Source organism: Drosophila miranda, chromosome 3 (genome assembly GCF_003369915.1).
Source record: "Drosophila miranda strain MSH22 chromosome 3, D.miranda_PacBio2.1, whole genome shotgun sequence".
Lineage (NCBI taxonomy): Eukaryota > Metazoa > Arthropoda > Insecta > Diptera > Drosophilidae > Drosophila > Drosophila miranda.
The window spans coordinates 7,581,023-7,595,449 of NC_046676.1; the positions used below are offsets into that span (position 1 = coordinate 7,581,023).

General features: G+C 45.2%; 7 protein-coding genes across 8 annotated transcripts; 3 read left to right on the forward strand and 4 right to left on the reverse strand.

Moving 5' to 3' along the window:
• Nucleotides 1-103: 103 nt before the first annotated feature.
• LOC108158689 (nuclear pore complex protein Nup50) lies at nucleotides 104-2,503 on the forward strand. The gene is made up of 3 exons (XM_017291223.2): nucleotides 104-392; nucleotides 456-2,008; nucleotides 2,075-2,503. The coding sequence occupies exons 1-3, from the start codon at nucleotides 182-184 to the stop codon at nucleotides 2,411-2,413; spliced, it is 2,103 nt and encodes a 700-aa protein (XP_017146712.1). The 5' UTR covers nucleotides 104-181; the 3' UTR covers nucleotides 2,414-2,503.
• On the reverse strand, nucleotides 2,428-5,433 carry LOC108158693 (coilin). Its single transcript, XM_017291226.2, has 5 exons — nucleotides 5,073-5,433; nucleotides 4,922-5,007; nucleotides 2,984-4,860; nucleotides 2,725-2,922; nucleotides 2,428-2,658 (listed from the first exon to the last, which is right to left on the reverse strand). Exons 1-5 carry the CDS (start codon nucleotides 5,205-5,207, stop codon nucleotides 2,525-2,527), a joined length of 2,430 nt encoding a protein of 809 aa, XP_017146715.2. The 5' UTR covers nucleotides 5,208-5,433; the 3' UTR covers nucleotides 2,428-2,524.
• Nucleotides 5,434-5,497: 64 nt separating this feature from the next.
• On the forward strand, nucleotides 5,498-7,521 carry LOC108158692. The gene is made up of 2 exons (XM_017291225.2): nucleotides 5,498-6,203; nucleotides 6,283-7,521. The coding sequence occupies exons 1-2, from the start codon at nucleotides 5,629-5,631 to the stop codon at nucleotides 6,752-6,754; spliced, it is 1,047 nt and encodes a 348-aa protein (XP_017146714.1). The 5' UTR covers nucleotides 5,498-5,628; the 3' UTR covers nucleotides 6,755-7,521.
• Nucleotides 7,263-8,746, reverse strand: LOC108158691 (snRNA-activating protein complex subunit 3). The gene has a single exon (XM_017291224.1). The coding sequence runs from the start codon at nucleotides 8,744-8,746 to the stop codon at nucleotides 7,574-7,576; it is 1,173 nt and encodes a 390-aa protein (XP_017146713.1). The 3' UTR covers nucleotides 7,263-7,573.
• A 76-nt stretch (nucleotides 8,747-8,822) lies between these two features.
• Nucleotides 8,823-9,555, reverse strand: LOC108158695. Its single transcript, XM_017291230.2, has one exon. The coding sequence runs from the start codon at nucleotides 9,297-9,299 to the stop codon at nucleotides 8,823-8,825; it is 477 nt and encodes a 158-aa protein (XP_017146719.1). The 5' UTR covers nucleotides 9,300-9,555.
• Nucleotides 9,556-9,660: 105 nt separating this feature from the next.
• LOC108158694 (polyadenylate-binding protein 2) lies at nucleotides 9,661-12,479 on the forward strand. Of its 2 annotated transcripts, none has more exons than XM_017291228.2 (6): nucleotides 9,661-9,929; nucleotides 10,098-10,306; nucleotides 10,547-10,948; nucleotides 11,029-11,162; nucleotides 11,239-11,309; nucleotides 11,589-12,479. In XM_017291228.2, the coding sequence occupies exons 2-5, from the start codon at nucleotides 10,208-10,210 to the stop codon at nucleotides 11,279-11,281; spliced, it is 678 nt and encodes a 225-aa protein (XP_017146717.1). In that variant the 5' UTR covers nucleotides 9,661-9,929; nucleotides 10,098-10,207; the 3' UTR covers nucleotides 11,282-11,309; nucleotides 11,589-12,479. The 2 variants fall into 2 exon arrangements, with proteins under 2 accessions (XP_017146717.1, XP_017146718.1); XM_017291229.2 differs by having other exon boundaries at nucleotides 11,242-11,309.
• LOC117187867 (general odorant-binding protein 99a-like) lies at nucleotides 12,465-13,180 on the reverse strand. Its single transcript, XM_033390756.1, has 2 exons — nucleotides 13,040-13,180; nucleotides 12,465-12,971 (listed from the first exon to the last, which is right to left on the reverse strand). The coding sequence occupies exons 1-2, from the start codon at nucleotides 13,082-13,084 to the stop codon at nucleotides 12,582-12,584; spliced, it is 435 nt and encodes a 144-aa protein (XP_033246647.1). The 5' UTR covers nucleotides 13,085-13,180; the 3' UTR covers nucleotides 12,465-12,581.
• Nucleotides 13,181-14,427: the final 1,247 nt, after the last annotated feature.

Below are 14,427 nucleotides of genomic sequence, written 5' to 3' on the forward strand. Positions count from 1 at the left end.
ATTATTATAATATTAATAATAGCACTAACCATACAGTATGGCCTTTAAACTGTTTCTGGTGTAATTCTATCGTAAAAAACATCGATGTTTTTTTTGTATCGATGACATCGATGTTAACATCGATGTTTCTCCAGCTCTAATCTTGCGGCCAGAAATAAAAAAAAAATAAAATTGCAATCAAATGGCTGGGAAACGGCAAGCGACGTCAAATCTTAACCATGATAACTGGGACCAGGAGGAAGAGCCCGAGGACCGTGGCACCTTCAAGACGGCAACACAGGAGGAGTTGAAGACACGCGTCATCAAGAAGGCGCGCCGCTCTGTTGCCGGTGCATCCACAGATGGCGGGGACACTGCAGCCGCATCGAAAAGCATTTTCAGTGGATTTTCAGGCAAGTGCAACAGCAAAGAAGCATTATTTGATTAACCCTAATGTTGTATTTAATGGTGTTCAGGTTTTGGTAGGCCGGCCAACGCATCGGCTACAGGCTCGCCGTTTGCATACCTATCAAACCCGACGCCGGCTTCTACTAGTGGCGAAGCGCCAAAGACCACATTTTCGTTTTTAACTAGTTCCAGCAACACCAATAAAAAGCAAGATGGCGAGACAGCGACCCTTGGCAGCAGCATCAGCTCAACGGCCAGCACCAGCGATGGTACTGCTCGATCCTCTTCAATATTCGGCAACGTGTATGCGGCTAAAAAGGATCCGGCACCGTCGGCGGCCAGCAGCACTACTACGACAGTTTTCGGCAACGTCAAGAAAGATGCCGCCGTTCCTTCGTTCTCCTTCGGGAGTGCAACAATGCCAGTAAAGCAATCAACAACTGCACCAATCACTTCTATTTTCGGCAACGCGTCAGCTGCTAAAAAAGATAACGCCAATCCTTCGTCGTCCCTTGGAGAAACCATAGCAGCAACAGCAAGCACCACTCCTTCCGCTTCAATTTTCGGCAACGTGTCTCCTGCTAAAAAAGATGTCAACATACCTTCGATCTCCTTTGGAGCTAGAAAATCGGCAGAAAAGGTTTGCACAAGTACCACAGATGGTACTACTATAAACACCTCAATTTTCGGAAAGAGTTTGGCGGCCAAAAAAGAGAGCAGTGCAGAAACTTCTAAGCCAAGTAGTAAGCCATCGGCCAGCAAGACAGCCGGCAACACAGTACGGAGCTCCGAGTACCGAGAGAATGTGGCCGATTTGAACCGTGAACTGCTGAAGTTTCTAAACAAAAGCCTGGACAAGAGTCTCTACTGCATACTGACTCCCGTATTCCAAACATATGACAAGCACCTAAAGGAACTGCTGGACGAGGAGAATGCCAAAACGAAGGCAAACTCACAAATGAAGGCCCCAGTTCCAGCAGGATCGAATCTGCCGGAAATGGCGACTATCCCAACAACGCCAGTCACCGATACTTTGGGAAAAGTTCCGTTTTCCTTTGGCAAACCTGCCACTCCCGTCACCGGCTCGACGGTGCCCTTCTCCGCCAAGAAGCCAACTTGCACCATTACCAGCGGCAGCACAGCCACCACGACAACCACACCGCTGTTCTCCTTTGGCAGCACTCCAGCTGCAGCTTCTCCGAAAATACCTACCTCCACTTCCACCCCTGGCATGATGAGCTTCTCGCCAAAGCCTTTGGGGGAGAGTAAAACTGAAGATGTGGCCAAGCCAGGCTTCTTTAGCTTTGGAGCTAAGGATAATTCCAGCAACAAGGCCGAAACAGCCGCCGTGCCACTAAAAACAAATGGCTTTAGCTTTGGATTGAAGAGTGTCGTCGCCGATGACAAACCTGGCGGTAGCTCCTCGCTATTTATGGGATTCGGAGGTGCACCTGCAGCGGCTGGAGGTGATGCCAAGCCTTCTGCCAGTTTCTCATTTACCCTAGGAGCCACACCCTTCTCCTTTGGCAATATAAAGCCGCCGGCAGCAGCTACAGAGTCCGCTGGCAACACCGAAGACCAGGATGAAGAGGATCAGCCACCGAAGGTTGAGTTCAAACAGGTAAATACATACATCACTTGAAATAATCCCCATCGACAGCATGTAAAACACTGATACACTTTCCAGGTCATCGAAACAGATGCCGTGTACTCAAAGCGCTGCAAGGTGTTTGTAATGAAGGGTAAGGATTATGCCGATCGCGGAGTTGGCATGTTGCATTTGAAACCAGTGAAGGACTCGACGAAGGCACAGTTGATTGTTCGTGCCGACAACAATATTGGTCAGGTACTGATCAATCTTGTGGTCGGCAATGGCCTGCCCTGCCAACGCATGGGCAAGAGCAATGTAATGATTATGAGCCTGCCCATGCCGGAGGATACCAAAGCGGTGTCTATTTTACTGCGCGTTAAGACCGGCGAGGAGGCCGACGAGCTATTGGCGAAAATCAAGGAGTACACCAAGTGAAGGGCCGCATTTTGAATAAATCGTACATTTGCATGTTATTTGATTGTTTATATAATTTACAAAGCTATGAAAATAGAACATCAGAATGTATGTAAACGCTCGTTACATTATTTAGGCTCTGGGTACGACACGTTTTGCTTCAATCAGATCGGTCATATTGACCATTAAACAGGGTATATCTTCGCCTGAGTCGTCTAAGCTGTTGCAGTACTGTTTCAGTACACTACTGATGCCTGGAGGAGATGCTGGAAGATAGAGAGAGCACATACAGACATCGGATCGGTAATTGAATTGATAATAGTTTTTCTTACATATAACTTGCAGTGAAACGGCTTTGGTGCGACGATTGATGTAGGTACAGCTAGCAGCTATAACTCCGGTTAGCCCCGATTCCATTGAGTTCTTGATCTTCCTTAGCTTGAAGAGTATTGTGTCGCCCCTTATTGGCAAATCCTTTAGCGGAGATGCGTTTTTAAACATGACCATCGAAGAATCATTTGCCTGAGAATCTAAAAAAGTATTTGTTCCTTAATTGGGAGTCTGAAGTGAATATCATAGTTTACTTCTTACCATCGCTTGGGACAACTTGGGGGGACACTTCCACGTCAGAGTCCACATCTACACTGGTGTCATCTAGCACCATGACATCGTCCTCGGAATCACAGTCTATAGCGTCGGCACAAGCACGTCTGGGAACCGTTTTCACATCTACTAAGGGTGCCACATCTTCTGTTGTAGCTCCAGCTCGAGCTATAGTTGTAGATTCATGTTTGGCGGTCTTGGGAGTGGCCAATTTGATGTGTTCACTGGAATCTGTTTGCTTTTTCTGCGATTTTCTAGGGATATCTAGGGCGGGTTTCGATTTGATTGAAATGTTGTAAGTGCGCACTTTGTTTGAGTCCAGCTCCATTAGCGGGCAACGAAACGAAATGGGCCGCGGTTCAGGGACTAACAATGTTGAACTATTTTCCTTTGCTGTTAAATCTGGCTCCTGTAACTCTGATGAGCGGGGAAGTGTAGAGGTAATTTGAAGACTCGAACTGCTTATTTGATGTTCGGCCACAAAGGAATTGTGAACTGGTGGTTCTACTCGTATGACTTCAGCTTTTCTGTTATCATCGTCATCAGAACTTGACTGATCGCATTCTTTTGTGTTTTTAGATGTTTGTAATGTTTCAGCCTTATCATTAGCTGCGGCATTCAGGGAAATTGATTGCAAAGTCGATTTATTAGAGCGCTTTCGCTGATTCCACGAGGCAGTGGAGAGTGGCTCCAAGTCTTCACTGGTGTTACATGACGGATTTACCTTATTATCAGCTGCGGCATTCTGAGTAATTGGTTGCAAAGTCGATTGTTTTTTCTGTTTGAAACGCTTTGGCTGATTCAACGAGGCGGTGGAGAGTGGCTCCACGTCTTCATTGGTGTTACATGAAGGATTCACCTTATCATCAGCTGCGGCACTCAGAGAAATTGGTTGCAGAGTCGATTGTTTTTTCTGTTTGAAACGCTTTGGCTGATTCAACGAGGCGGTGGAGAGTGGCTCCACGTCTTCACTGGTGTTACATGAAGGATTCACCTTATCATCAGCTGCGGCACTCAGAGAAATTGGTTGCAGAGTCAATTGTTTTTTCTGTTTGAAACGCTTTGGCTGATTCAACGAGGCGTTGGAGAGTGGCTCCACGTCTTCACTGGTGTTACATGAAGGATTCACCTTATCATCAGCTGCGGCACTCAGAGAAATTGGTTGCAGAGTCGATTGTTCTTTCTGTTTGAAACGCTTTGGCTGATTCAACGAGGCGTTGGAGAGTGGCTCCACGTCTTCACTGGTGTTACATGAAGGATTCACCTTATCATCAGCTGCGGCACTCAGAGAAATTGGTTGCAGAGTCGATTGTTTTTTCTGTTTGAAACGCTTTGGCTGATTCAACGAGGCGTTGGAGAGTGGCTCCTCGGCTTCACTGGTGTTACATGAAGGATTCACCTTATCATCAGCTGCAGCACTCAGATTAATTGATTGCGAAGTCGATTTGTTTTTTTGCTTGAAACGCTTAGGCTGGTTCAAAGTGGAGTTGGAGAGTGGCCCGTCGGATTCACTGGTGTTACATGAAGGATTCACCTTATCATCAGCTGCGGCACTCAGATTAATTGATTGCGAAGTCGATTTGTTTTTTTGCTTGAAACGCTTAGGCTGCTTCAAAGTGGAGTTGGAGAGTGGCCCGTCGGATTCACTGGTGTTACATGAAGGATTCACCTTATCATCAGCTGCGGCATTCAGAGAAATTGGTTGCAAAGTCGATTTGTTCTTCTGCTTAGAGCGTTTTGGCTGATCCCAAGGGGGGCTGCAGCGTAAGCTCTCGGTTTCATCGAATGATTTCTTGCGCTTCTTGCTTGTCTCTTTGCTTCCTTCCTCTAAACTGGTGGCTGGTGGTTCATGGAAAGAGAAGGCCCTGCAACGCATCGGATCGCCTTTAGAATAATTGTTTTTAATACCGAGATTAGTTCACTTACTTCAATCCAGAAGCATCTTTGAGCACCCTCAGAGACTCCTTGGGCGGTAGAAAGTATCCTGAATTGGTTAGCAAACGAATATCCTTCTGCAAGAGACATTTGTAATGTGAGTATAGCAAACTTTTTGAATGGAATGTTTGTTTCCGCATACCAAATTGAAGAGGACCTGAATGTGGTTCTGCACATCCTCAATAGTTTGCCACGTGCTGTCGATCAATATCAATGCGTGCTGACGCTCGTCGCTAAAAAAGAAAGTAAGGTTCACCTTCATGGTAAACCCTTCCATTGTTTCATTTATTTTTGATTTTGAAATGGAAAATGCTCCCTTCAATCTTCTTCTTATCGTTTCCGTACGAAAGGCATCCCTGGTTTCGACAGCAAAATATTTATTTTCACAGCATTCTATTTGGTTTTTAAAATAAATCCATCAATGGAATTTAACAACTTATTTAGTCAACAGGGACTAGCTTTAATTTACTGTGCGAATTTTGCATAGAAAACTCGGGACGGGATAAAACACGAAAGGAAATCACGATATCGATAGCAGATAAAGCAGACCTGCATACCGATAGAGATAAAGGCAATTCTGTGCTGTATTTGCAACGAAAACAAATCTTATCAATAAATTGAATAGAGTAGCATTAATCATAGCTCCGATTAGGTATAATGATGTGATACAGAAACGAGGATACTGTTCCAACTCAAAAATGAGCAACGGTGACGACACCCAAAATAACCAGAACCAGGGCGCCGATGGGGGGGAGCGCTCTGCTGTGGATTCAACAAAGGAAAAACGAAGTTGGTTTCATTCCTTGACCAGACGGAAGAAGTCCGACTCTGCCCTGGTCGCCCCGCCCACTTCCAGCGACGCTGTTGCCCAGCCATCTTCCCAGATGCAGAATAATAACAACGAGCTCTGTGTCCCAAATGCATCTGGCTGCTTCGGTGGGGATGCATCCATGGTCATCGGCAGCGCCAGCAGCAGCAGCCATAGCAATGGGGGAACTCTGCGTAAACGGAAGGACAAACGGAATGTGTTCTCGCGTCTACGAAAGAAGGTGGGGCAGGGCTTAAGCTCCCTGCGAAACTGGAACTCCATGGGCGACTCCGACTGTGACGGAGGCACCACCGACGCTACATATGAGTTCCTTACACCGTCCATTTGCGTTGAGCCCACATTGCCATTCACACACGATTACTTGCGTTTCATCCAGAAGAAGTGGCTGAAGCGACAGGACACGCCAAACGAGGTCATGTACAAGGCCTGTTCGGAGATGCTCAAGTAAGCGCAACATCATCATAATTCGATCATCGATGATGACTCACCTCTCGCACTCTTTGTGGCCTCATTTGTATTTCAGTCAAGTTTGGTACTGGGGCGAGATTTCCAGGCGAGATGCACAGCGCCAGCTCAGCGACAAGCCGACCGGATCGTTTCTCGTTCGCGACTCGGAGACAAGCGGGTCCCAGTTCACACTCAGCTTCCGTATTGTCAATGTAACGCTGCATTACCGTCTTGAGTATAAGGATGAGTTCTGGAACTTTGAGGAGCTCAAGTACGCGTCGATTGTGGAGATGATCGAGGACATCTTGTATCGTTGCACCAACGATAACTTTGTGTGCTTCGTCAAGGTGCCCAATGAAATGCAGCCGCCCTTTCCGGTGATTCTTAAGTACCCCCTAAGTCGGTACCAAAACATGCCAAAGCTGCAGGACCTGTGTCGGCGTGTCCTCCAGCGGCAAATGAGTTCCGAACAGCTGGCCAACTTGCCAGTGCCAGTGAAAATGCGGGAATACTTGTCCGTAGAGCGCGAGTTGGTCTTTCAAAGCTAAGTACAGGTTGCTGCAGAACATCTGCTGGTTATAGCTTTAAAAACGGAAGGGAAACGAAGGCAAACATGTAAACCAAAGAGGGTGACAGACAGTTAATGTTATTTATTGGGATTGTGTTGCTTGAAATGAATTCAAAGCAAGACAAAAGAAAAAGCAAATGCTGATTCAATGTTGGCCATATGTATGTTTTTTGATGCATTTCTCTTCGCTCCAAAGTTACTAAGCGCACCGAATTCTTTACGGATATGTACTGTACTGTACTTGCACAAGCCGAGTGTGGTTTGTATGCTTTTACTGTATTTGATATAATGATAAGTAACAACCCCAACCGTATCTAGGATACCAGCATACCTATGCTATATACTATATACTAAATACATATATGTGTATATGTTATTGGCCAAATCACTCAATTGATTAGTTTTTCATTGGTCTTGGTCAAATCTGTACTATTCTGTACACAAACAGCTACCTAATATTTGTAAATTCAAGACACTACACATGAATGTATTAACCTTAGCCTTAAGTCAGACTCTGATAATGTATTGTACGTACAAGTATTCGCATTTTTTTGATTCCTAGCGTCGACACAAACAAATCTTTTCACTAATCTAGATATGGTTGCACATAACAGAATTAAGGAAGCTTGACATCTATTTAAATCCAATTACTCTTGTTACAACGTGTATGTATTTTATTTAAAACTATAAGAATATATCGAATAACTCATTGAATGTATTGCTGTCTACCGAGTTCGCAAATAAAAACGAAACCAAATATACAAGAAAATCACATTCGCTTGTAGTTATTTAGTTATTTTTATGTTGATTCTAAATCCACGCTATCCCCGCCATCCTCTGGGGTCTTTCCATCCTCGTTCAAGGCCTCGGGGCGATCATATATGCGATAGGCCTTGAATTGGCCCACCTTCTCGCCGTTCACATAGTGGAAGCTGAGGAAGCATCTGCGGCACAGGTACGAGGGATCATGCAGCTGACGCAGTGACTTCTCGACAATGAACTCGTAGCCACGAAGGCCGCACATATAGCAGCTGCGTCGATTATAGTTGTTAATGGCGCGCACATACGGATATAGGCTGTGGTCCAGGAGGTGGCCGCCGTTGGCTGGCAAGACCTCAATTTGTGAAAAAACAAACAGATGCTCGCAATTTCCATGGTGCAGGTAGTGCAGAGGTGCGCCCGGTCTCACAGTGAGGTCGATGATTCGTGTGCTTTCCATATTTTTCACCTTGAACTGTTCGCCCTGCAAGCCCTGCGCCTTCGCGGCCCATTGGAGCACCGTCTCCGAGTAATCGCAATTGTCCGGATTCCGTTTGTCGTTATAAAAGGTATCATAGATGAAGAAGTAGCCCGGATTGGTTTCAAGTGTTGGCAAAGGCGCATCCGGATCCTTGCTTATGTCCACGAAACGCTTGCCATTGCAGATGCAAAAGATCTTGTCGCGCAGCTCCGTGAGATAGGTGCTGCCAAGGCAGACAAATTCCTCGGCAAACACAGGACTTTCCAGCTTCAGTCCTCGGTGCGTGGCCCGTGCCGGCCGATAGAAGCGGACTGTAATCAGTAGTTCGGATTCGAGTGGCCTGGCCCCGGGAACACTATTATTCCCGGATGACGGTGGGACTAGTCTGTAACTGAATTGGGTGCGTCCAAAGGAATTCTTGCGAGAGTTTTCCTTGTGCGCGCTAAGGGCTGTGTAGAGCTTAGGCACATCCCGGTCGGTCTCTGGTTTTACTAAATTTGAGCGAACGATTTCATCGCCGGGCTGAAAGGGATGGACACAGTTTTCGTCTGGCGATGAAATCAAATCTAATGAGCAACTTTTCTCCACATCCACGGACACCGGCGAGGTAGGTGAAAAGAAAAACGGCACTTCCTCTGTCTCGCCAGTTGCCTTAGGCAGTTTTTCTTGGTAATCGGATAGAAAAGAGCGTAAATTTATAGGTCGTTCCAGCGTCTCGAGATAAATTTCCATGATGCTAAAATGAGAAAATCAAAAGGTTATAGTTGATCCGTGTGCCGGAAGGGTGACGCCATCTGACATACCACTGTTAATGCTCCTCTCCGAACTTGTCAATAGCTTCCTTGTAGTTGATATTCAGCTTCGTTTTCGGCGGTGTTTCTGTTTCTTCGGTAGTGGTATCTGGCACCTCTGTTGATTTTTCAGGATCTGGCGGCAAATTCTCTATGTAAACCCGCTCAAAGGAAATGACTTTGTCAGACTTATCCAGATATTGGTACTTTTGTCGACAGGACGACTCGAAAAGCGGGTCAGCCGGCGAACGATCCGCGGCTTTTTCGAAAAACACATTTGTTCCCAAGGAGTGCTCGTAGGTGCCTTTGTAAATGCAGCCATTTACCTCCGCCAAGGGGCTGTCGCTTTCAACTCCTATAATTTTAATGGCAGAATTCTCGTGCTTCAGCAGGTGAGGTGATAATTGGTTTTTAAAATCCGCAAAAACCAAGTACTCGCTTTCCTCGTACTCAGAATCAGAGTCATTCATAATTTTATTCTGAATTTTGCGCATATTCCAACAACATACGGCTAGACTAGCTAGTTACACACCATAGTTCTGTTGTTCATGATTGAAAGGAATTGATATTCACCGATTTTGGTATTCGGTTCGGTATTACTAGCGAGCTAGGACCCTCAGCCCTGAAAATATAATTTTATTCGATTAAATTGTAAATTTTCTACTACAATATTGGCCAATTGTGCTCTTTTTTATTGGATTGTATCTATAATATGCTTAAACATATTACTCAGATCGACGAAATTGTACACAATATAAGTTTTTTTTGCTACGTGGCAACTACACAGGGATGAAATTCGAACAGGGACACCTGTAAGTGTATCGGAATATATTCGATATACTCGATATATCAACAACGAGCAACCCTAGCAACGAGGCCGAACGAATATAATTTCGGTGGCAAAATTTTCGTGTGTTCTTTTTGAAAATAATAACAAATTGCGCATTTTAAAACTGAGGGAAATGGTAGTTTAGCCTGTTAACTAACATAGCAGCACATCCAACAAGAATCGTTCCTCGGCAATCTACAAATAATATTTTGTACAGTGCGTGCGTCGAATAGACTGGGCAGCGGCCATTTTGAGCAAAGGCAAAACGTCAGCACCCTTTGTACAATTTTCCTACGTGAGTTATGAATTGCTAAATCGACACGCCGTGTAAAGTTTTTCTGGCATTGTGCAATACTTTCGAGCAATGAACTAACTAACAAGTGAATATTTGTGTCCGAAGATTGCTAATTTAATTTTCTCTCACTCTCTCGTTTGCGGCCGCGCCGCCCTCTCTCAATATCAGTGAGCTACGATAAATACCGCACTTTAGAAGCCGCCGAGAGCTTTTACGCTTAGAGTGAAAAGCTTGCTGAACGTAAACAAAACCAAAAACCACTCACAAAAATTAGCAAAATGGCTGATGAAGATATCTCATTGAACGAGGACCAGCTCTTGGAGTCGATGGAAGAGACCAATGGCGAGCAGGAGACTGAAATTGTGACAGAGACTGAGGTAAGTGGGGTTCGTTCGGAGGAGCCAAACGAGTTTTGTATTCGTTTTGCGAAAGCACAGAGTTTCTCGGGAAAAGCTTTTGGCGGCACAAAGCTCAAAGCCAAAACGGCAGCCATTTTCGAAGCGTCGTTGCGCGTCTCCCCATTCATTGTCTGCAAAGTTTTGGGCGTTCCAGAAGTATACTCTTAATACAGCTAACCAATTTGCATTCTTCCCTTATTAAACAATTGTGCAACAAAGGAGGAAGGCAGTATGCAAATCGACCCCGAGCTAGAGGCCATCAAGGCCCGTGTCAAAGAGATGGAGGAGGAGGCAGAAAAAATAAAGCAAATGCAGTCTGAAGTGGACAAACAAATGGCCGGTGGATCCACAACCGGTCTTGCTGCAGTGCCGCTTTCCCTCGAGGAGAAGCAGGAGATCGACACGAGGTCCGTCTATGTGGGGAATGTGGACTACGGAGCATCTGCGGAGGAGCTCGAAGCACATTTTCATGGATGCGGCACCATCAACCGTGTCACAATCCTGTGTAACAAAGCTGACGGCCATCCCAAGGGCTTTGCCTACATTGAGTTTGGCTCAAAGGAGTTCGTTGAGACGGCCCTGGCCATGAACGAAACCCTGTTCAGAGGTCGACAGATCAAGGTGAGAGAAAGCTTCCTCATGACTCATTTCGAGTATTGGGAATTGTTTTGACATTTTTCTGATTTTATGTCTGATTCCAGGTCATGTCAAAGCGCACAAACCGCCCAGGCCTTTCCACCACAAACCGCTTTGCCCGCGGCAGCTTCCGAGGGCGAGGAGCTCGTGCCTCAAGGGCCTGCTGCCACTCCACCTTCCGAGGCGCACGTCGAGCAATGTAAGTGTGGCATTGCCAACCATACAGCCGTTCCCCCGAGTGGAGTGCGCTAATTCCGGTCTGTGTTTCGTTTCAGAAGGGGTTACCGCGGCCGTGCCAATTACTATGCTCCCTACTGATAATTGTTAAATAGAACCCACTAGTAAGGTAAGTCCACCAATTCAATCCGGACTCGTGCGAACCGAACACCGAACTGAAACTCTGAACAGAAACTGTGCTAACTTTGGGGGGACTACTTTCCACTTTCCACTTGGCAGTGGCCGATACTATTCGTATAGTATAGTATAGTATATAGGACCGACTGATAGATATTACCTGATCAATGCCAAAGCCAATGCCTGCAGCCTGCATGGGGCGACTGATAATGCGTGCATTTGCTATGACCACACTGAACATTTCTTTAATACAATCAATGTTTGATTTCAGATTTTTTTACCAATTTATTTCAAAAAACATTATTTTATTGCCAAACTTCTTTGCAAAATAGAAAACAAATATAGAAAAGAAAAGAAAAGAGAAAACAACCCAAACAAGAGAAAATGCCAGAAAAAAATTAATAAGAATTGTTTTAATAATAATTTAAAAAAAGAACAGCGGCAAGCAAATATATTTACAAAACAGGCGAAAAAGAAGAAAACAAAATCTACAAAAAAAAATCAACATGGACTTGGCTATAATGTTTTTTGAAGCACCCAACACCAAACACCCCTCTTTTCATATATTTTTATTTTCAAATAAAAAATCAAAAACCGAACGAAAATAAAAATCCAGATAATCCAAACAAAAAAAGCATACAACTCGAGAGAAGTGGAGAAAATATATATAAAAGAGAACCACAAGCGAAAAGAAAAGAAGTTAAAAGATGGCAAAAACTCGAGTAAAAGAAGGATGAAAAAATTAAAATGCAATAGACTAAAAGACGACAAAATACTTGGAAAATAAATAAAATGAAAACCACAAAATAGATAAAAGAGAAAAATAATAATGAAATTACCGGTCTTACGTTTATATATTCGAAAAAAAATATATAGAGTAAAGAAAAGAAAATATTGCATTTTTCTGTCAAGAAGAAGAAACAAGATGACAAATATAAACGAATTAAACAAGCAAGCGTTCACGCCTTTCCTTTGGGCGGGACAAATTTGGGAAATAAAACCCTGCTCCTCCATCAGCCAGCCAGACAGCCATCCAGCTAGAAGAAGGAGCAGCAGCAGCAGTAGCTGTGCCGCAGCCAGACCAGTCAGCAGCAATATCAAACAAATAAATTATTCAAAACATGTTAAAGAAAAGAATAAAGGATACTTCATTTTCATTTAAGCACTTTATTATATGGCTTTTCTTTCAATTGTAGAAACTGCAGATCCCGAGAAGGCCGTTCGGGATTGCTGGATTCTAAAATTGGACGGCGTGTCCAAGGTCCTAGTTCTTCTGGACGGCAGCCTGAACCAGGGGCAAGTTCTTGCCCAAGAAGCACTTGAAGCCACGGAAGGCCCAGGCGTTGGCGCTAGACTTCTGCTCGTTCTTGTCGGCGCACTTCTCGATGTCGGCCTTCAGCGCTGCCTTATCCTCCTTGCCCTGGCCCAGCTGGGCCACCAGATTGTCGATCTTGAACCCCTTGGTGTCGTCGAACAGATCGAACTTGTGGAAGATGCACTGGATGTAGCTGCGGGTGATCTCATCGTCGGGATACTCGAACGTCTTGTACTTGGCCACCAGCGCCTCAGTCACCTTGTTGGCCTCGCCGCACTCCTTGCGGACAGTCTGCAGATCCTCTGCGGTGCGCAGTTTGTACTCGTCGGCGGCAGAGGCCTGTGTTATGTGGGGGATTGGGGATTAGCGGATTAGATGGAGCACTGCCATCATTAGATGCTACTCACCAGACCGATCACGGCGCACAGCAAAATGGCAACGGCGTTCTTCATATTTGCAAAGTTTTTTTTGTTCTTTAAGATTGGACTCGGCTTAGAATTGGCTGCTTGCTGTATGCTCTCCAAGTGGAAACTGTTGTCTGTGGACTGCCGGGCTCCATCTTTTATACCTTCGCCGCGTGTGGACGCTGACGCCGACGCCTCTGCCGCACTCAATTGTGGGGGCGGCGATTTTCGAGTGGCGCTCAATTGAGTTGCACTCGCTATGAATAATTTAAGCCTCATTATGGAATTTTTCTCCGTTGAATTAGAGCTCAACTAAGGAGGCTATAACCTGGACATATCGTATATATAGATCGAGATTAATTAGTTAGGGATTCCTAGGGCTATTCCTAGCTCTCTCTGAGCAGCACAGAAGCCGATTCTCCCAATTATTGGTTGACCCTGTCGCCGAGATCATACATAAACCCCAGGCTTCTGAATGAGTGGGCTTACATGAAACCTATAACATATTTGAACACTGGGTACACGCAGCTGCTATGCAGCATGTGCATAAATGTACATTTCGTTTTTAGAAATTAAATCAATTGCAGGCATCTACCGAGAAATAACTAATTGCAATTAATTCTCAGTATGCCTCATCCAGAGTATCGTAGTGCCGTAGAAGGATGGCCGATCAGCTGTTTTTTGCCCCCCTGTCCCTGTTGGAGCATTATTATCATAAACAGCGAAATCTGTGGTCTGCAGTGGGGCTACAGCTAAATCTTCCTACTTACGAGTACTTAGCATAGGCGTCGGCTGTGATATAGGGGGGACTAGTAGAAAGTTCCAGAATATAAATACTCAATGACCCAAGTAAAACCAAAGTAAGGCAGAAACGCCGCCCAGCGGACCGAGGGGCCCTGCCGCATGACGCGCGATTCCTAACAACAACACCTGTAGGGTAGGAAAATTAAAACTAAACTGAACCAAAAGAGCATTCTGTTTACGAATTTGGGACCCTCCTCACGAACTCTATGGCTAAGCCACTGAATTTGTGGTCAGACGACCATTTGTGTCACTTAAAGTGTCCACTTTGTGGTTTATGTATGCCTTTGTATGCCAATATGATGCTGGGATGCTGGATGATGGGTACCGTCTACCGTGCATTAAATGAGCATTAATTGAATTGGCAAAATTACGCTACCAAATGAAATCTGCCCCCCTATAAGGCCCCTGCAAAACGCACACAGAGCATTCCCTCACCCCATCATAGACGAGTTGTGGTGGTCTGGCCGTCGATTTCTGCACCCACATTTCAAAATTTTCCACTGCAATTTGAGTTTTTCATGGGAACTGGCGACAGAGAGACGACACTGTGGTGCCTGCCGGCCAGGGCATAATCAGCTGTAGATCAG

Coding starts and splice junctions, on each gene's coding strand:
- LOC108158689 (XM_017291223.2), top strand. CDS start 182: ATGGCTGGGAAACGGCAAGCGACGTCAAATCTTAACCATGATAACTGG. Junction 393..455: donor CATTTTCAGTGGATTTTCAG/GCAAGTGCAACA, acceptor AATGGTGTTCAG/GTTTTGGTAGGCCGGCCAAC. Junction 2,009..2,074: donor CGAAGGTTGAGTTCAAACAG/GTAAATACATAC, acceptor TACACTTTCCAG/GTCATCGAAACAGATGCCGT.
- LOC108158693 (XM_017291226.2), bottom strand. CDS start 5,207: ATGGAAGGGTTTACCATGAAGGTGAACCTTACTTTCTTTTTTAGCGAC. Junction 5,008..5,072: donor TTCAGGTCCTCTTCAATTTG/GTATGCGGAAAC, acceptor TGTCTCTTGCAG/AAGGATATTCGTTTGCTAAC. Junction 4,861..4,921: donor AAAGATGCTTCTGGATTGAA/GTAAGTGAACTA, acceptor GATGCGTTGCAG/GGCCTTCTCTTTCCATGAAC.
- LOC108158692 (XM_017291225.2), top strand. CDS start 5,629: ATGAGCAACGGTGACGACACCCAAAATAACCAGAACCAGGGCGCCGAT. Junction 6,204..6,282: donor GCCTGTTCGGAGATGCTCAA/GTAAGCGCAACA, acceptor TTTGTATTTCAG/TCAAGTTTGGTACTGGGGCG.
- LOC108158691 (XM_017291224.1), bottom strand. CDS start 8,746: ATGGAAATTTATCTCGAGACGCTGGAACGACCTATAAATTTACGCTCT.
- LOC108158695 (XM_017291230.2), bottom strand. CDS start 9,299: ATGCGCAAAATTCAGAATAAAATTATGAATGACTCTGATTCTGAGTAC.
- LOC108158694 (XM_017291228.2), top strand. CDS start 10,208: ATGGCTGATGAAGATATCTCATTGAACGAGGACCAGCTCTTGGAGTCG. Junction 10,307..10,546: donor AAATTGTGACAGAGACTGAG/GTAAGTGGGGTT, acceptor TGTGCAACAAAG/GAGGAAGGCAGTATGCAAAT. Junction 10,949..11,028: donor TCAGAGGTCGACAGATCAAG/GTGAGAGAAAGC, acceptor GTCTGATTCCAG/GTCATGTCAAAGCGCACAAA.
- LOC117187867 (XM_033390756.1), bottom strand. CDS start 13,084: ATGAAGAACGCCGTTGCCATTTTGCTGTGCGCCGTGATCGGTCTG. Junction 12,972..13,039: donor TGTGCGCCGTGATCGGTCTG/GTGAGTAGCATC, acceptor CACATAACACAG/GCCTCTGCCGCCGACGAGTA.